The sequence below is a fragment of the Colletotrichum tamarilloi genome (assembly GCF_030869305.1).
Source record: "Colletotrichum tamarilloi strain Tom-12 chromosome Unknown Scaffold_159.1, whole genome shotgun sequence".
NCBI classification, from domain to species: Eukaryota; Fungi; Ascomycota; class Sordariomycetes; order Glomerellales; family Glomerellaceae; genus Colletotrichum; species Colletotrichum tamarilloi.
Window position 1 is genome coordinate 759 of NW_026849542.1, and position 13,951 is coordinate 14,709.

Consider the following 13,951-nt stretch of genomic DNA (forward strand, 5'->3'; position numbering starts at 1 on the left):
AGAAGAGAGCTTTGCTTTTAGAGAGTTCCAAGCGGAATTATCAGTTTGATTGTGTGTTCATCTTGTTCGCCCCACGGACGCCCTAGTACGAAGGTTAATAAACAACTGCAGCTCAGTTCATCAGCACATTTGTGGGGGCGAAATAAAACCGAGTCGTGATACACTTAAATACGAAAACTCAAAGGCGCCGTAAGCCGGTGACTTGTCGAAACTCAGCAGAAATTAGGTAGGCGGACTGAATGCGGACTGGCCGGTTGGCAAACACATAAATCCTTGGGCGCTCCCATGTTACCCACGGCGGGAAATATCGTGACTTCACTTGCTTGATCGTCTCGACATACACTCTTTTTCCACAATGGCTCCTCTTTCGCTCTTTTTCTCGTCGCTCCTTTTCTCCGTTGCGCTCGGTGCGCCCGCCGCCTCCAGTGGCTCGAACCTGGGGAGAGATCTTTCTCTCGTTCAATCTTTCAAGCACAAGATAACCGTCGACCCGTCAGGAGTCACCAAGAACTGGACCGGAAACAACGTCTGCAACTTCGACGGCTTCAGCTGTGCCAAGAACCCCAACACCGGAAACAACGCCCTGTCAGGGATCGATCTCAATGGATTCGGACTTGAGGGCAAGGGCCTGGTCCTCGATGGCTTCCTCGACAAGCTGACCGACCTCACCTTCTTCCACGCCAACAGCAACGGCTTCACGGGATCGCTTCCCAAGGACCTTTCGGCTCTCAAGTGGCTGTGGGAAATTGACGTCAGCAACAACAAGCTTTCCGGACCTTTCCCAACTGGTGTCTTCGACCTCAACTTGACTTTCCTCGATCTGCGTTTCAACGAGTTCTCCGGTCCCATCCCGAAGGAGGCTTTCAACCTCGACCTCGATGTCCTTTTCTTGAACGACAACAAGTTCTCGGGCAGCATTCCTAGCAACGTTGGCTCTTCCCCTGTCATCTACTTGACGTTGGCCAACAACAAGCTCAACGGATCCATTCCTAAGAGCATTGGAAACATGAAGAACGTTCAGGAGATTCTTCTGCTGGGCAACGATTTGTCCGGGTCGCTTCCTAAAGACTACAGCATCAAGAACCTTACCGTCTTTGACGCTAGCGATAACAAGTTGTCCGGATCGGTTCCCGAGGGACTGTGCAAGCTCGACACTCTGGGAGTCTTGAACCTCACCAGCAACAACTTCAGCGGAACTCTGGGACCGGCCTGCACTGCTCTGCTGAAGAACCACGTTCTTGATGTCACCAACAACTGCATTCAGGGTGTTAAGGGCCAGAAGCCCGCCAGCCAGTGCAACCACTAAGGAAATCCGGGAGAGGGATCTGTGGTCTACGGCATGAACGCACGTTAAGAGCTCATAGGGGGTTCTACTCTATCATTAGCCACAGATAATATTATTACATAATGCCCCTACAAAGTCTCAGCTCCCAACGACAGGAGTATAACAGTGAAAGATGACAGACGACCCTACGAGTTCAGGAACCTGTCTCTGTGTGATTATTTAAAACATAGAGTAAACTGCCCCCAAACCTAATATGTACTACCGCAAGTTAAGGATCACGATGCCCCATATTCCCCGCGCATCACAGCCCGGAGCCGAGCGCTGCTGCCGAGATGCAAACCATCATCGGCCCCACCAACCGGCGTCGGCCCCGCTACCCCACGATTTCCGATCCCCGCAATGTTCACTTTGTTCTGGGGTTGTCTTAGATCGCATTCGTCATTGGAGTCGGAAACTTCGGTGATAGTATTGAAGTCAGAGGGCAAGAGCGAGACTATATGAGCTACAATTGAGGTGTATTAGGTACTGAATACAAGTTGTCATTGATCCTACGGACATTAATCCCACAATCTCATGAACCCTTCCCACTCTCGAACAATTACAATTTTCTATCACTGATCGATGAATAATCAAGACCTAAAATACATGGCTGATGTTGAACTTCTCAAGGCCGAACTCGCAAAGACCCATAGACTGGGAAAGTTCATCAAAGGTAGGATTTCATTTACTGTGCCAGAATTTCGCGGAACGATACACAACGAGGTTTTTTGAAGTACTTGCTGATATCGCCTACAGCCTGGGACCCGCAGGTAATGGGCGTCAAGGATGCCAAACCTCGTACCGTCACAGATGGTCACATCGTCTCCGATATGGATGTTGCCATCCCAGTTAGAGACGGCACAATCCTGCGAGGCAACATTTACCGGCCTCGTCACCTGGAGGGCACGAAACTGCCCGTGATCTTCAACTACAGCGTCTACAGCAAAGACGGCGCCACCGACATTGCAGTTTTCCCACCAAGTGCAGGCTTCGACAAAGCTCGCATCACCAAAGACTACGAGTTTGAAGCGGCGGATCCGGGATGGTGGTGTCGTCACGGGTACATTGTTGCCAGCATAGATGCCAGGGGTTGTTTTCAGTCGGATGGCGACAAGAGTTACTACTCTCGAGATGTCGGAATCGATGGTAAGTGCCTGTCTTGATATCTTCTAACATTATCATTGGAGGATGAGCCATTTTTAAGTTGAAATATCTTTGCAGGATATGATCTTGTCGAATGGCTTGTAAAGTAGAGTTGGTCAAATGGCAAGGTTGCCTTGTATGGAGCCAGTGGCTATGCAATGGTGCTTTGGCTCGTAGCAGCTGAACAACCTCCATCCCTTGCGGTATGTATTCCTATCCCTGCTTCGGATCAATCTGAATTGCTAACCACCAAATGATGAAAGGCAATCATTCCAATTGACGGCATGACTGACATGTATCGCGAAATGGCTTTGAAAGGCGGAATTCCCGAAACCCAGTTCAGTGCCGTGTGAGTCTTCTCCCTCTTTTAGAACATTCTTGGACTAGATCCTTCATGAAGTGGAGCTGACTAGAAATGGTTGAAGCTATCCGTACTTCTTCAACTGGGGAAAGAATTACGTCGAGGATACGACGGATGGGGCCAAGACGCACCCATACTTCGATGAGTACTGGCAAAGCAAGATTCCAGCTCTCTCTCAAATCATGGCCCCGGCATATATCATTTGCGGGTGGGGAGATCATGCTATACACACACGTGGGACACTCAACGCTTGGGAGAAGATCGCTTCTCAGGTCAAGTATCTTGAGATCCATCAATATCAAAAGTCAGTCTTTCTCCACTATCGCCGCCAAAAGTAGCGTCGCTAACCTTTGTGTGATGAATGATAGATGGGAGTGGTCGGTTACTGAAGAGTCGTTGGCCCGCCAGAAGGCTTTTCTCGATCATTATCTGCTCGGGCTATCGACAGAAATTCAGTACTGGCCCAAAGTTCGTTACACCATGAGGGAGCGCTACTACACTGGGGAGTGGCGATACAGTGACGCATTCCCAATTCCAGAAACCCAATATACGCAGTACTTCCTGACCCCAAGCTTTGGCTTGAGCAAGGTTGCTCAGCGCGCGGAGAGCCAAACATCATACGATGCGAGCGAGGGTGAAGTTGCCTTCGAGCTTCCTCTTCGAAACTCTCTTGAGTTTGCAGGCCATTCCAAGCTCAAACTCTGGGTCGAAGTGACTGATGGTGGCGACAACCTGGATCTTTTCATAACTTTGCGAAAGAAGGATAAAGATGGAAATGATGTGTACTTCCCATGGATCACAGTTGTCGATACCGGCCCCATTGGTTTCGGTTGGCTTCGAGCCTCTCGACGCGAGTTGGATGAGACAGCCTCGACCCCATGGAAACCAGTTCATCTCCATCGAAGAGATCTGGAGCCTCTCAAAGCCGGAGATGTGGTGCCTGTGGAGATTGAGATACAGCCCACGAGCTGTCGATTCCGGGCGGGAGAGCGACTTAGCCTCGTAGTCTCTGGACACGACTACGGCAAGTACCCGCCAGGTGCTCCTATCCCCAGGCATAATTCCACAATTAACAAAGGACGCCATGTCATCCATTTTGGCGGGAGATACGACTCGCATCTGTTGTTGCCCGTTATACCACCGGTCAAGGAAGCGTATAGCCAAAAGAGGCCCCTCGTCAAGATGACCATTGCCTGTAGACGGATCCCCGGTTGGGCGGAAGACAAGTTTCTTGAGGAATACACAAACGTCCATGCTGCAATGACGAAGCATATCTCCGACGTGGTTCCCATCCTCCGGAACTATACTCAGGCTGTTGCACTCCCTCATTCCAGTATTCCAGGCGTTCCGAACGGGGGTCTGGAGCCTTGGGACGCGGTGACGACCCTAGGGTGGACGTCATTGAAAGGTCTCTGGGGCTCATTCCAAGCTCCCGAGTACAAAGCTTCTGCTGGTAAACACGAATTCGCAGACATTTCAGCACAGAAAGGCATCCTCAGTCAAAGTTTTGCGGAGAGTCTGTTTGACCCCATCCTCTTTGAGAAGCGTAAAATCAAAGCAGCATTGCTGCTGATCTTCCTAGCAAAGTCTCAAGACGCAACCTACATCGAAAACGACCTTACTAGTCGAGCAGCGTCCATCACAGAACTCGGAGCCGGTACATCTTTGATGAGATATGTCCTCAACCGGGAAGTAACCCCCGAGGATACTACCAGTTTCTTCGCCGGAACGCCTTTTGCCACTTCCGACTGGCACACGATGGCGGCTTTCGAGCAGTACTGGTTCCCAGACCGAGCCTCCGCGGCAAAGTTCCTAAGCGAGAAGAACAAGCTTGAAACTCTTTTCAAGAAGTTGCCAAAGTCTTTTGACGCAGATAAGTCTTTTGCGGTGATCGGAGATGAGAATATCGTGGTCAAGAAGGATTTGGAGTTCTAGCTTTATTGTAAATACCTCAAGACACCGCGGGAACTGTAACATGAGTGATCTACGAACTGACTTCAGAATTTGAATCGGTGATATTTGATTGTCTTTGAATGGTATTACACCTTCAATCCAATTGCATGGTAATACGGGAGGTCTCTGACAGCGACAAAGATTCTTCGACAATAGGGTAGCAAATGGAGACCCCAAACAAGAGAGATTATCATCGTATTCCACGATTCGACCTCCATTGCGCCCTCATGACCATACTTACAGCCAGACCCAAAGACCAGCCCGACTTCCGAGTCAAAATCCGCACACTCTCTTGAACCAAACGATCGGATGCACGTTCATCATTTAAATCTCCAATGCCCGCCACGTATAGTCGGAAGTCAGAGTCCCCTGATAGCCATTGAACCAAGGCCTCTTGATGATTTGGTTTATCAAGACGATGAGTTCTGAGAGAGCTCGTCTGATGCCTGTTGAAAAGAGTGTGAATCCACATGGAGAGTGTGGCGTACAGCAAGGCATTATTCTCATGATGTCCACAAGTGGGATGATTCCGAATATACGAGAACAATTTGGCGGCATGATAGATAATCACACGCGCCTTTCCCTTATTCTGGCGGAGCCATAGAGAAAGTCTCCCGTCTGCAGCTTCTCTAACTTGAGGGCTAACGCCCCAGCCAGAAAATGCAGTGAGTACCCGTAAAGGCATATGGAGAAGGAGGCTGAAAGCGTGGTTGTGCTGAAGTGTGATCCTCTGAATTTTGCCGGTCGGCGGCTTTATGTCTTCGTCGCCACGCAAAATTTCAAGGTAGTGAATTGCGTCTTGATTGTTCGCGGAGTCTCGATACACGGCAAAAGTAAGGAAGAGCCTATTCAAGCTACTCAAGCCTTCCTTTACCTTCTTGTCACGCCAAAAGTGTACAAGTTGTTCTCGAAGAAGGCTGTCATTGGCTAAGTCTTACCGGTTAGTGGTCTTGTTCAATATCTGCGGCGTACAGGGCATTGCTCACTTGGTGATCTGGAGGCTTGATCTGCCCATATTTCTGCAGAATCCGATGCCCAAAGTCCTTCGTCAGACGGCAGCGGGAGTAGTAGGAGATCTGTGGGTATAGTCGGAGGCAAATCAAAGAACAAGCCCAGTTGACCGTCCAATAGCTTGAGATCAATTGCAGTGTCAGCTTTTACGCGCTTACAGACTGGAAAGGGGATTTGGAGAATTACCCATGAGAGATGCACAAGTCTTCTTTTGCTTTCCGCAAAAATCCATCTTTTCCAACTGGCTGGCAGGGGTGCAATATCCTCAGAGAGTGACTGAGATTCGCTGAAGTAGCCTGCTCGTCGGCAAAGTGTCGCGAGTAAAGACATGTTTCTTTGGGCGTGCTCGGCGAAAGACATGCTTCCAGAAAACATCAACCCTATCTGACCCAGTAATACAGCTTGTGTCAAGCACAATTCTGAAGCCGCATCCGGCACAGGGTCAAGGTCCAACTTTGCGGGTTGTTAGTATAGACTGCCTTCTGTGCACCGGTAGGCTTCGACTTGAACTTACACAAAGGTTGATCGAGCGCCGCAGAAGCTCTTGCAAGAGGAAGACATCACTTAGTGTGCCAAACTTCGAAAACCCGCACCCTGTCGCCGCAACGGCGAGCAGGAGTATCCAATGAACACGGTCTGGGTCGAAAGTCTTTTGATGGAGCAAAGGCCAGATAGGGTGGTAGTGCTCAAAATGAGATTGGATGTATACGTCAACGGCCTCTCGAGATGGAAATGACTTATCTGTGAATGCTTTGCAGTAGTCTGTGTCCGCATTTAGCTTTTCAAACTGTGCTTGGAGAGTCGAGTAAGCTTGCGGGCTTAAGCTCGGAACATGGTCGTAGGCTTCAAGATCCCAGTCCTCCTCATTTCCATCGACACCTTCGGGATGGAAGGAAGAACCTGCAATTCGACTGAGGTCTTCGAGACCATGGGTAACGAAGTGCCTTTTTCGATGGACCTGGTTCTGTTCAATCTCCGTGGAGTCGTCGTGATCTCGACTGAAAGCCGATGAACGCAGAAAAGCATTCGCGAAGGTAGAAGAAAGTTGAGAGTGATTAGTAAAAATTGCCCTTGGGGTATCTTCTGATAAGAGAGAAGTTGGCGTAGGTTCTTGAATAGCTGTTTCTGAGACTGCGCCGTCTACTTCTGCACGAACAGAACAATCCTGGGCTTCTTTGCGTCTTTCATTAGATGCATATTCCGAGATAAGCTGAGGCCGCAAGCCATCTTCATCAGCCATAGGGGCAGCCGTGGTATTTTCTTGTGTCGCCAACTCATTGTTCAGGAAATCATCCCAGCTCAGCCATGCATTAGCTGTCGAAAATGGAAAGCACCACTGGCTTGGTGTGCGAAATAGCGGATCCAGCTCCAATTGGAGCCCATCTTGGTTCCAGAGAGCAGCGAAATTGTCTCTGGCATCTGGGCCTGGTTCCTGAGGTGGCTCTTCTTGCGAGTTTTCCACCTGAGTTTCTGGCAACTACAAGGTTGCGTAAGTTCAGTTGCAGATTACCGTTCTCCTTATCCATAAAGGGGGTTTCATGAGGGAAGCTACAAGATGGTAGTCACTTACAACTTCGTTACTGATGGTTGTTGCAATCTGACTAGGAAAACCCGATGAACTGAGCCCATCAAAAATTCCCCCGGTCTCAGATACTGGTGCCCGAAAGTCCTGGGAAGAATCAGGGTTACGGCGGTCGTCATTTGCATAAAGGCAAGAACGATTCCTGGATTCACATCTGGCGCAAGGATTGGCACCATCACAACGCTGTTTCGAGCGCGCACAATGCTGGCAAGCTTTAGGAACGCAATGCCGGCGGGTTTTCCTCGGAGTATCGGAGCCTGTGGGTGGAGAGTCAACGTCTACATGACTCTGCATGTGACGCTGAAGAGAGTCTCTGCCGGGGTTGAAGATCAGCCACTTGATTCGGGTAGGGCCTCCTCAACGGGGCGATTGTACACCTATCAACCTATGACATGCGAGACTCGTGTTGCTCAGAACATCTTACCTTCGGGCAAAGCTAGCGGTGCACGTCGGGCACGCAAAAGGGCGCACGCCGAGATGACGAAGAAAGTGGCGGTTGAGATGCTCCGTACGGCGGAACTCGGCTTGACAGATGTCACATTTCAGAGCCATGGTCTTCCTTCGACCCCATCGGAAGTAGGAAAAGTAGAACGTAGACGTATTCTGTCACCAATCTGAGTCTCCGACTTGTTATGGAGTTGCCACGGGTTGTTGCTGAGGTAGGCTGGTGTCGTCGGAGGTTGTGAGGTAGTTGCCACAAAGACCTCGAGTGTTTTTCGGAGGCTGCGGGGGACTTTCATAGCTCTATATACCCCTCTCGGAATAGAGAATCGCGGGGACATAGTTTGTGGGGGCGGCATCTAACGCGGATGCACGAGACCGCCCGGGTCAACTACCGGCGTGTCAGATCACTATTTGGCCGAATTAAAAGATCGGCTTTTATGAACTGTCCGTCGCCGATTTGCGGTGTAGCAACAGAGGCTCATACCAGCGATTCGTGTTGCAGTCGCCCATCCGTAGAGGATGCACCCTGGTCACACCTATCGAAGCGTCGACCCTCATGTCACCAGTAAGGAAAAGGTCGTCCATTGGCTCTACGCGACCTGTACTGAAAGACAACTCAGGTACAGATTGACCAAGCGCTCCTTAGTCCTATACGAGGTATTCGTATGTCAAAATTGGTGGAGAAATGTGTAAAGCACCTTAAGATTGCAACAACTAGGGTGTCAACGTAAAGCATTGGCCCCGGTCCTCCAAGGTGCTGGGACTAATCTGGTGTAGATGTACTGACTATAAAGGCGACTCATGATGCCATACGCTCTCTAAATACTTCATGCTATACTCCTCTATCTTCACTTTCTTCCTCTGTCACCTTACTTCAACAGAAGTCGAATATTAGGATACTATTAGTGCCATTCGCCGATAGCTCCCCCTCACTTGGAAGACTTACCTACCGCGCTCCTTTTTCATCATGGCCACCGATTTCTCCAAAGTGGGAAGGTTCACCTCTTCGCCAGCCATGACTGAATGGGATATCATTGTCGTGGGATCCGGCCATAATGGCTTGACCGCAGCCGCGTATCTGGCGGTAGCTGGAAAGAAGGTCCTTGTCCTCGAAAAGGCTTCTTACCCCGGAGGTGGGGTGGCCAGCCTACAGATGGCCGAGCCAGGATTTATCAGCGAACGTCACAGCGCCATTCATCAAATGATTCTCGCGAACCCCATGATCACTCATGATGAACTTGGTCTGCAGTCTCGGTACGGCCTCATTTACAAGCAGCTAGACCCATGCTATGCCATAGTCATGGAAGACAAGGTCCTACCCATCTACAGAGAGCGTCACAGGACCGTCGATGCCATTCGAGAGTTCTCGTCGGAAGACGCCGATGCCTACAATGTATTTGTGGACAAATGTCGACAAATCACCGAGCTTTTGATACCCTCTATGTTCGAACCTCCCCGCGACATGTCGGCGGATATTGCCAGCAGTCCATCAGCCGAGGAAATTGTCATGGCATCGACCAGCTCCTCCTTGGAGATCATTCAGAGATACTTCAAAAGCGAGGTTCTACAAGTTGCGTTGCTGCGATTCGTAACTGAGATTCAACTTGCTCATCCAAAATCGACCGGCACGGGCTTAATGGCCTACTTGGCATTTGGACTTCTCGACATATATGGCCTTTGCGTCCCCGAAGGCTCTGGATCTGTATGGACAGAGTCCGTTATTCGTTGTCTCAAAGACCACGGCGGCGACGTCAAGTTGGATACAGAAGTCATCAAAGTCATCACCGAAGGCGGGCGTGCGGTCGGGGTCAGAACTCGTTTTGGAGAACTCAGGGCAAAGGACGCCGTCATCGGGCAAATTCATCCCCACAATCTCGGTCACCTCGTCGACGGAATCGACCCTTTAGTCATTTCGGCCGCCTCGAACACCCGCACCTCTGATTTCAGTCTTCTCGTCGTTCACGCCGCTCTCGAACGCCCGCTCAAGTTTAAAGCAGGGCCAATCGCCGACAAGGCTGTCATGAACACTTGCTGCCCAGGAAACCTCAAAGACCTTATCCAGAGCTACGACGAGATGAATCAAGGAATCCTCCCAGAGAACATCATGATCGGAGCCTCTTGTATCAGCTCAGGTGACGAGACTCGCTGCCCGCCAGGCAAGTCGCTGCTGCACTGTGTTGTCATGTGCAAGTCAGAGCCTGCTGACGGCGGCTGGGCTGCGTGGGATCGCATCAAGGATGACTGGGTGCAGAGAGTCTTCTCGTACTTCTCCAAGTACCTAGAAAACTTTACTCCCGACATAGTTCGCTCCTATCACGTTGTTGCTCCTCCGGACCATCAGTCCGACAGCGCAAGTTTCCAACGCGGCGACATTGCCGGTCTTTCTATGGCGGCAGACCAGATGGGAACCAACCGACCCACACCTGCCCTCGCTCAATACCGCGTGCCTGGAATCAAGGGTCTGTACCTTGCCGGACCTTTCATGCACCCAGGCGGAGGTGTCTGGGGAGGTGGTCGTCCGGTAGCTAAGAGAGTGCTCGAGGATCTTGGAATCGACTTCGATAAGAAATTTGTGCACGGCAGCTCGCGTCTGTGAAGGTGTTCAGGTCAAGTATAATAGGATAAAACCGCTCTGAGGAGGATCTACGGGCACTTGCACAATGAGAAGGGTGTGAGGGGTATCTGCGCGTCGAAATAACTAAGTCGATAGCCTGTAGTTCACGGTCAATTATCCATGCAATTCTCAAATAGAGCCCACCCATGAACTCATCAATAGCATTTCTGTGGTACGAGAAGAGTCATAGATATTGAGCACATTCTATTATCTCTACCGCTTCTAATCGTAGCCCCTGAACTCCGCGTCTTCTTGGCGTGTGGCCGCTCAAGGCAAGACATAGCCGCCGTCGATAAGGACATCGCTACCAGTCATGTAAGTAGAAGCATCGCTCGCCAGATACAGGTATAGGCCCTTGATCTCCTTAGTGTGGCCTTGTCTGCCCAGAGCTGCCATGCGGTATGCTTCTTGCAGAGCATCTGGACCAGCACCCATCTTGGTGTCGAAAAATCCTGGGGATACAATGTTGACACGGGCAAACTCTCTCCACTCGCGGGCTAGGGACTTTCCAAAGTGCGTGACGTAAGCCTTGGTGGCGTTGTAGACGGGTTGATCAACAGGGACGTTGACGATGTGACCGCTCATGCTCGAAGTGATGATGAGATTGCCGAAGCCTTGGCTCTTGAATACTTCACCAGCATACTTGGAGCAGTACACGATTCCGTCCACTGATGATTGTGTTAGCTTGGAAATTCTCTAAGGTAGCATGTCTTGGCCGACTTACCGTTTACCGACATCTGTTTCCTGTATTCATCTAGGGTTTGCTCCAGAATGGGCTTTGAAATGGCCATTCCTGCATGAAGTTAGTCACAACTAGGTCAGAACCAAAGCGTGTGGCGAGCACTGCGTCACTCACCAGCATTTGCAACGAACACATCAATCTTGCCAAAGTCTTTCAATACCTTGGCAATAGTCTCTTGAACTTGGTTGAAATCGGACACTGAATGGATGTTAGCCTTCATATTCCTACTACTAATTCAACCATCCGGTCAACTAACCATCCACTTTGTAAGCCGAGGTCTTGACGCTGTGTGTGCTTGCTAGATCTTGTGCCTTTTGAATTGCAGCATCATTTCTGTGACGTCATTAGCCATCGAATAGCTCCAAAGACAAGGCAGTATGCCAGAGAGGCCTTTTCTTACGAATTGTACCACAAGGCAACATTGCCGCCGGCCTCTGCCATGGCCTCGGAAACAGCATAGCCAATACCATCAGCAGCACCAGTGACCACGATGACTTTACCCGTCACTTTCAATTGGTCTAGGACGTTGGATGGTGTGTTGGGGAACGGGCGGGGGAAGCCCTCCCGGGACTTTGCGCAATCTTCAGTAGACATCGACATCTTGGAGGTATTGTTTGCTGGTTTGAAGGACTTGGAAATAACAATAACGCCGGATTGAAAACCAGCAATACGTATGAGTTGTCAAGCTGCGATCTTTATTCGAAAAGACCAACACCACAGATCTCCGCATCGGTGCGCTGTCGTCCGAAGGAGGGGACATCTGGTGGGGGCTCTTCGGTCCACTGGCACTGGATCATTGGGGCGGATGTGAGCCGTCGGCCGGTCGAATCCCGGCCGGAGTCTTTATCGCAGCATTTTAACTCTTCTGAAGAGGCGCCAGAAACAGCAATAGACTACTCTGAGATCTAGCAAATGGCTCAAGCCTACAGGAAATTGGCTCTGTGATATGTCGACCATGTTCAATTTTCGACACTAACTTCCATTTATTGACAGCACCGCCGGTGCTCTGCCTGGAATATCGAACCGCTGCCCCCCAATTGGCTCTACTCCTTGCGAAGATCTGAGCAGGATCCATCACACATTCCGCTATCAAGATTGCCATGACTGACGGTTGAGACTCAACGTGATTCCTCCATGAGAAAAACAACTTCACAACTTGGGGCTGTCAATGCAGTAGAGGCATCTACCGCCTGTTGAGCTGTGTTTGCAACAGTTTCATGGCAACCTCGCAGTATCAAGGATGTTACTTGTTAACATAACTGGCTTCCCATGGCTCAATGCAGCATGCCTAACTTCAGGGTAGAGCACAAATCACGAACGAACCTATGCGAGTCGAAACCTTGTTCATCTGTTTGCTGGCTCTCCACCTTACTCGTCCCCTCCCCGGGAGCCACGAATCCGACCTAAAACATCCGTCGATAGTTCAGATGAAACTCTTTGCGAGGAAACCTTCGTGGTAAAACTGCCATCACCACTGTTCGTGAGAGAGGAAAAGGTGTTTTGTAGAGCAACTGAATGAATGGATATATGGTCTTGGGGCTCCCGTTCCCAATTTCAGGAACCAGGTCCTATCGTCTTATCTAGCTTGCCTCCTAGAGTGACTCGAATTATCAATAGCAGTTACGATGGAGTTGATCTTCCACTTTCAGCGCTCACTGACGCTAGCGCTTGTCCTTATCCTCAGTGGTGTTCAGTGTCTACCACAACAGACAGGGGGAGAGTCTCCTGCCGACAGAGCGAACAAGATACCTCAAGGTATTATGCCCGCAAAGGATGGTTCCATTATTCTTGATACTACAGAAACAATCAAGTAAGTGAAGCTTGGAAAGAACAACCCCGCTATGCACCTTCAGCGGAGCAAGCGTTAATTTTTGAGCTAGCAACTTGAAAATTCGCTTCCGCATCAGTGGTCCGGCAGGTGAATTTACAACAGCAAGCAAGGTACCCGGGGGCGGCAAGACAACAGGCGCGAAGGGCAACCTCGGGCTTCACGTCCTGCTACACGGTGACAGCGGCTCGTCTTTCTTCGAAATGCCGAATCAAGGCGTAAAAAACAATTTGGCGGGTGTCACAGTACTTTCTCCGGACAGAAACCTCCACTGGGGAGGGGGTTCTGGGTTCAATCGCACAGACGGCGTGGCGCACGCTCAAGCAGTCAACGATCTCGTCTTCCAGACCCTGCCAAAGTACATGGCCTTCAATTCCTCTAATGTCTTCTTCTCTGGGATTTCAGGCGGATCCCTTCTGCTTTCTGGATACTTCATTCCAGCCCATATGGGTAACTTCGCCGGGAATGGAGTGTTACTTGGCTGCGGTGCAATGGAACCCCGCGTCGAAGTATCGCAGTCCTCTCGCGACGCTCTGATGAGAACTCGACTTCACTATCAAAGCACCCAGAAGGAGCTCCAGCACCTGCAAGGATCAATCTCCGATACCATGAAGGCGTACGAAAAGGTTGTCAAGGACAAGGGAATGAAGACCGAAGCAATCAACAAGCTTCAGACAGCCAACAACAAGCCAGTGGGAGGCCATTGTCAATTTGATGAGAAGGGATTTGATTCCGGAATCCAGCTCATTGCTGATAACTATGCTGCGATTATGCAAGGAGGAAACGGCGAAGTGCCTGGCATTGGGAATGTACTGAAGGGTGTATCCGGCCAGGAACTGAAGTTTTCGGATGGTGGTGCCCCTTGAGCAAGTTGAGCCAACATGAATTAGTACTCAAGAAATGAAAAGAGAACGTTTTAGTCTGGCGAACGCCTACGTCTTTGACCAAT

General features: G+C 50.2%; 5 protein-coding genes across 5 annotated transcripts; 3 read left to right on the forward strand and 2 right to left on the reverse strand.

Annotated features, from left to right (window-relative positions):
- Positions 1 to 355: 355 nt before the first annotated feature.
- On the forward strand, positions 356 to 4,763 carry CTAM01_15350 (CocE/NonD family Hydrolase; the record flags this gene model as incomplete). The annotated part of the gene is made up of 8 exons (XM_060531347.1): positions 356 to 1,293; positions 1,593 to 1,695; positions 1,955 to 1,997; positions 2,081 to 2,470; positions 2,648 to 2,670; positions 2,731 to 2,816; positions 2,893 to 3,132; positions 3,197 to 4,763. The coding sequence occupies 8 exons, from the start codon at positions 356 to 358 to the stop codon at positions 4,761 to 4,763; spliced, it is 3,390 nt and encodes a 1,129-aa protein (XP_060374048.1).
- A 208-nt stretch (positions 4,764 to 4,971) lies between these two features.
- CTAM01_15351 (uncharacterized protein) lies at positions 4,972 to 7,926 on the reverse strand (the record flags this gene model as incomplete). Its single annotated transcript, XM_060531348.1, has 7 exons — positions 4,972 to 5,714; positions 5,768 to 5,912; positions 5,994 to 6,245; positions 6,307 to 7,110; positions 7,176 to 7,269; positions 7,363 to 7,578; positions 7,799 to 7,926. 7 exons carry the CDS (start codon positions 7,924 to 7,926, stop codon positions 4,972 to 4,974), a joined length of 2,382 nt encoding a protein of 793 aa, XP_060374049.1.
- Positions 7,927 to 8,785: 859 nt separating this feature from the next.
- On the forward strand, positions 8,786 to 10,414 carry CTAM01_15352 (uncharacterized protein; the record flags this gene model as incomplete). Its single annotated transcript, XM_060531349.1, has 1 exon — positions 8,786 to 10,414. The coding sequence occupies one exon, from the start codon at positions 8,786 to 8,788 to the stop codon at positions 10,412 to 10,414; it is 1,629 nt and encodes a 542-aa protein (XP_060374050.1).
- Positions 10,415 to 10,699: 285 nt separating this feature from the next.
- On the reverse strand, positions 10,700 to 11,774 carry CTAM01_15353 (short-chain dehydrogenase; the record flags this gene model as incomplete). The annotated part of the gene is made up of 5 exons (XM_060531350.1): positions 10,700 to 11,100; positions 11,157 to 11,225; positions 11,289 to 11,372; positions 11,431 to 11,507; positions 11,575 to 11,774. The coding sequence occupies 5 exons, from the start codon at positions 11,772 to 11,774 to the stop codon at positions 10,700 to 10,702; spliced, it is 831 nt and encodes a 276-aa protein (XP_060374051.1).
- A 1,025-nt stretch (positions 11,775 to 12,799) lies between these two features.
- CTAM01_15354 (uncharacterized protein) lies at positions 12,800 to 13,868 on the forward strand (the record flags this gene model as incomplete). The annotated part of the gene is made up of 2 exons (XM_060531351.1): positions 12,800 to 12,984; positions 13,055 to 13,868. 2 exons carry the CDS (start codon positions 12,800 to 12,802, stop codon positions 13,866 to 13,868), a joined length of 999 nt encoding a protein of 332 aa, XP_060374052.1.
- Positions 13,869 to 13,951: the final 83 nt, after the last annotated feature.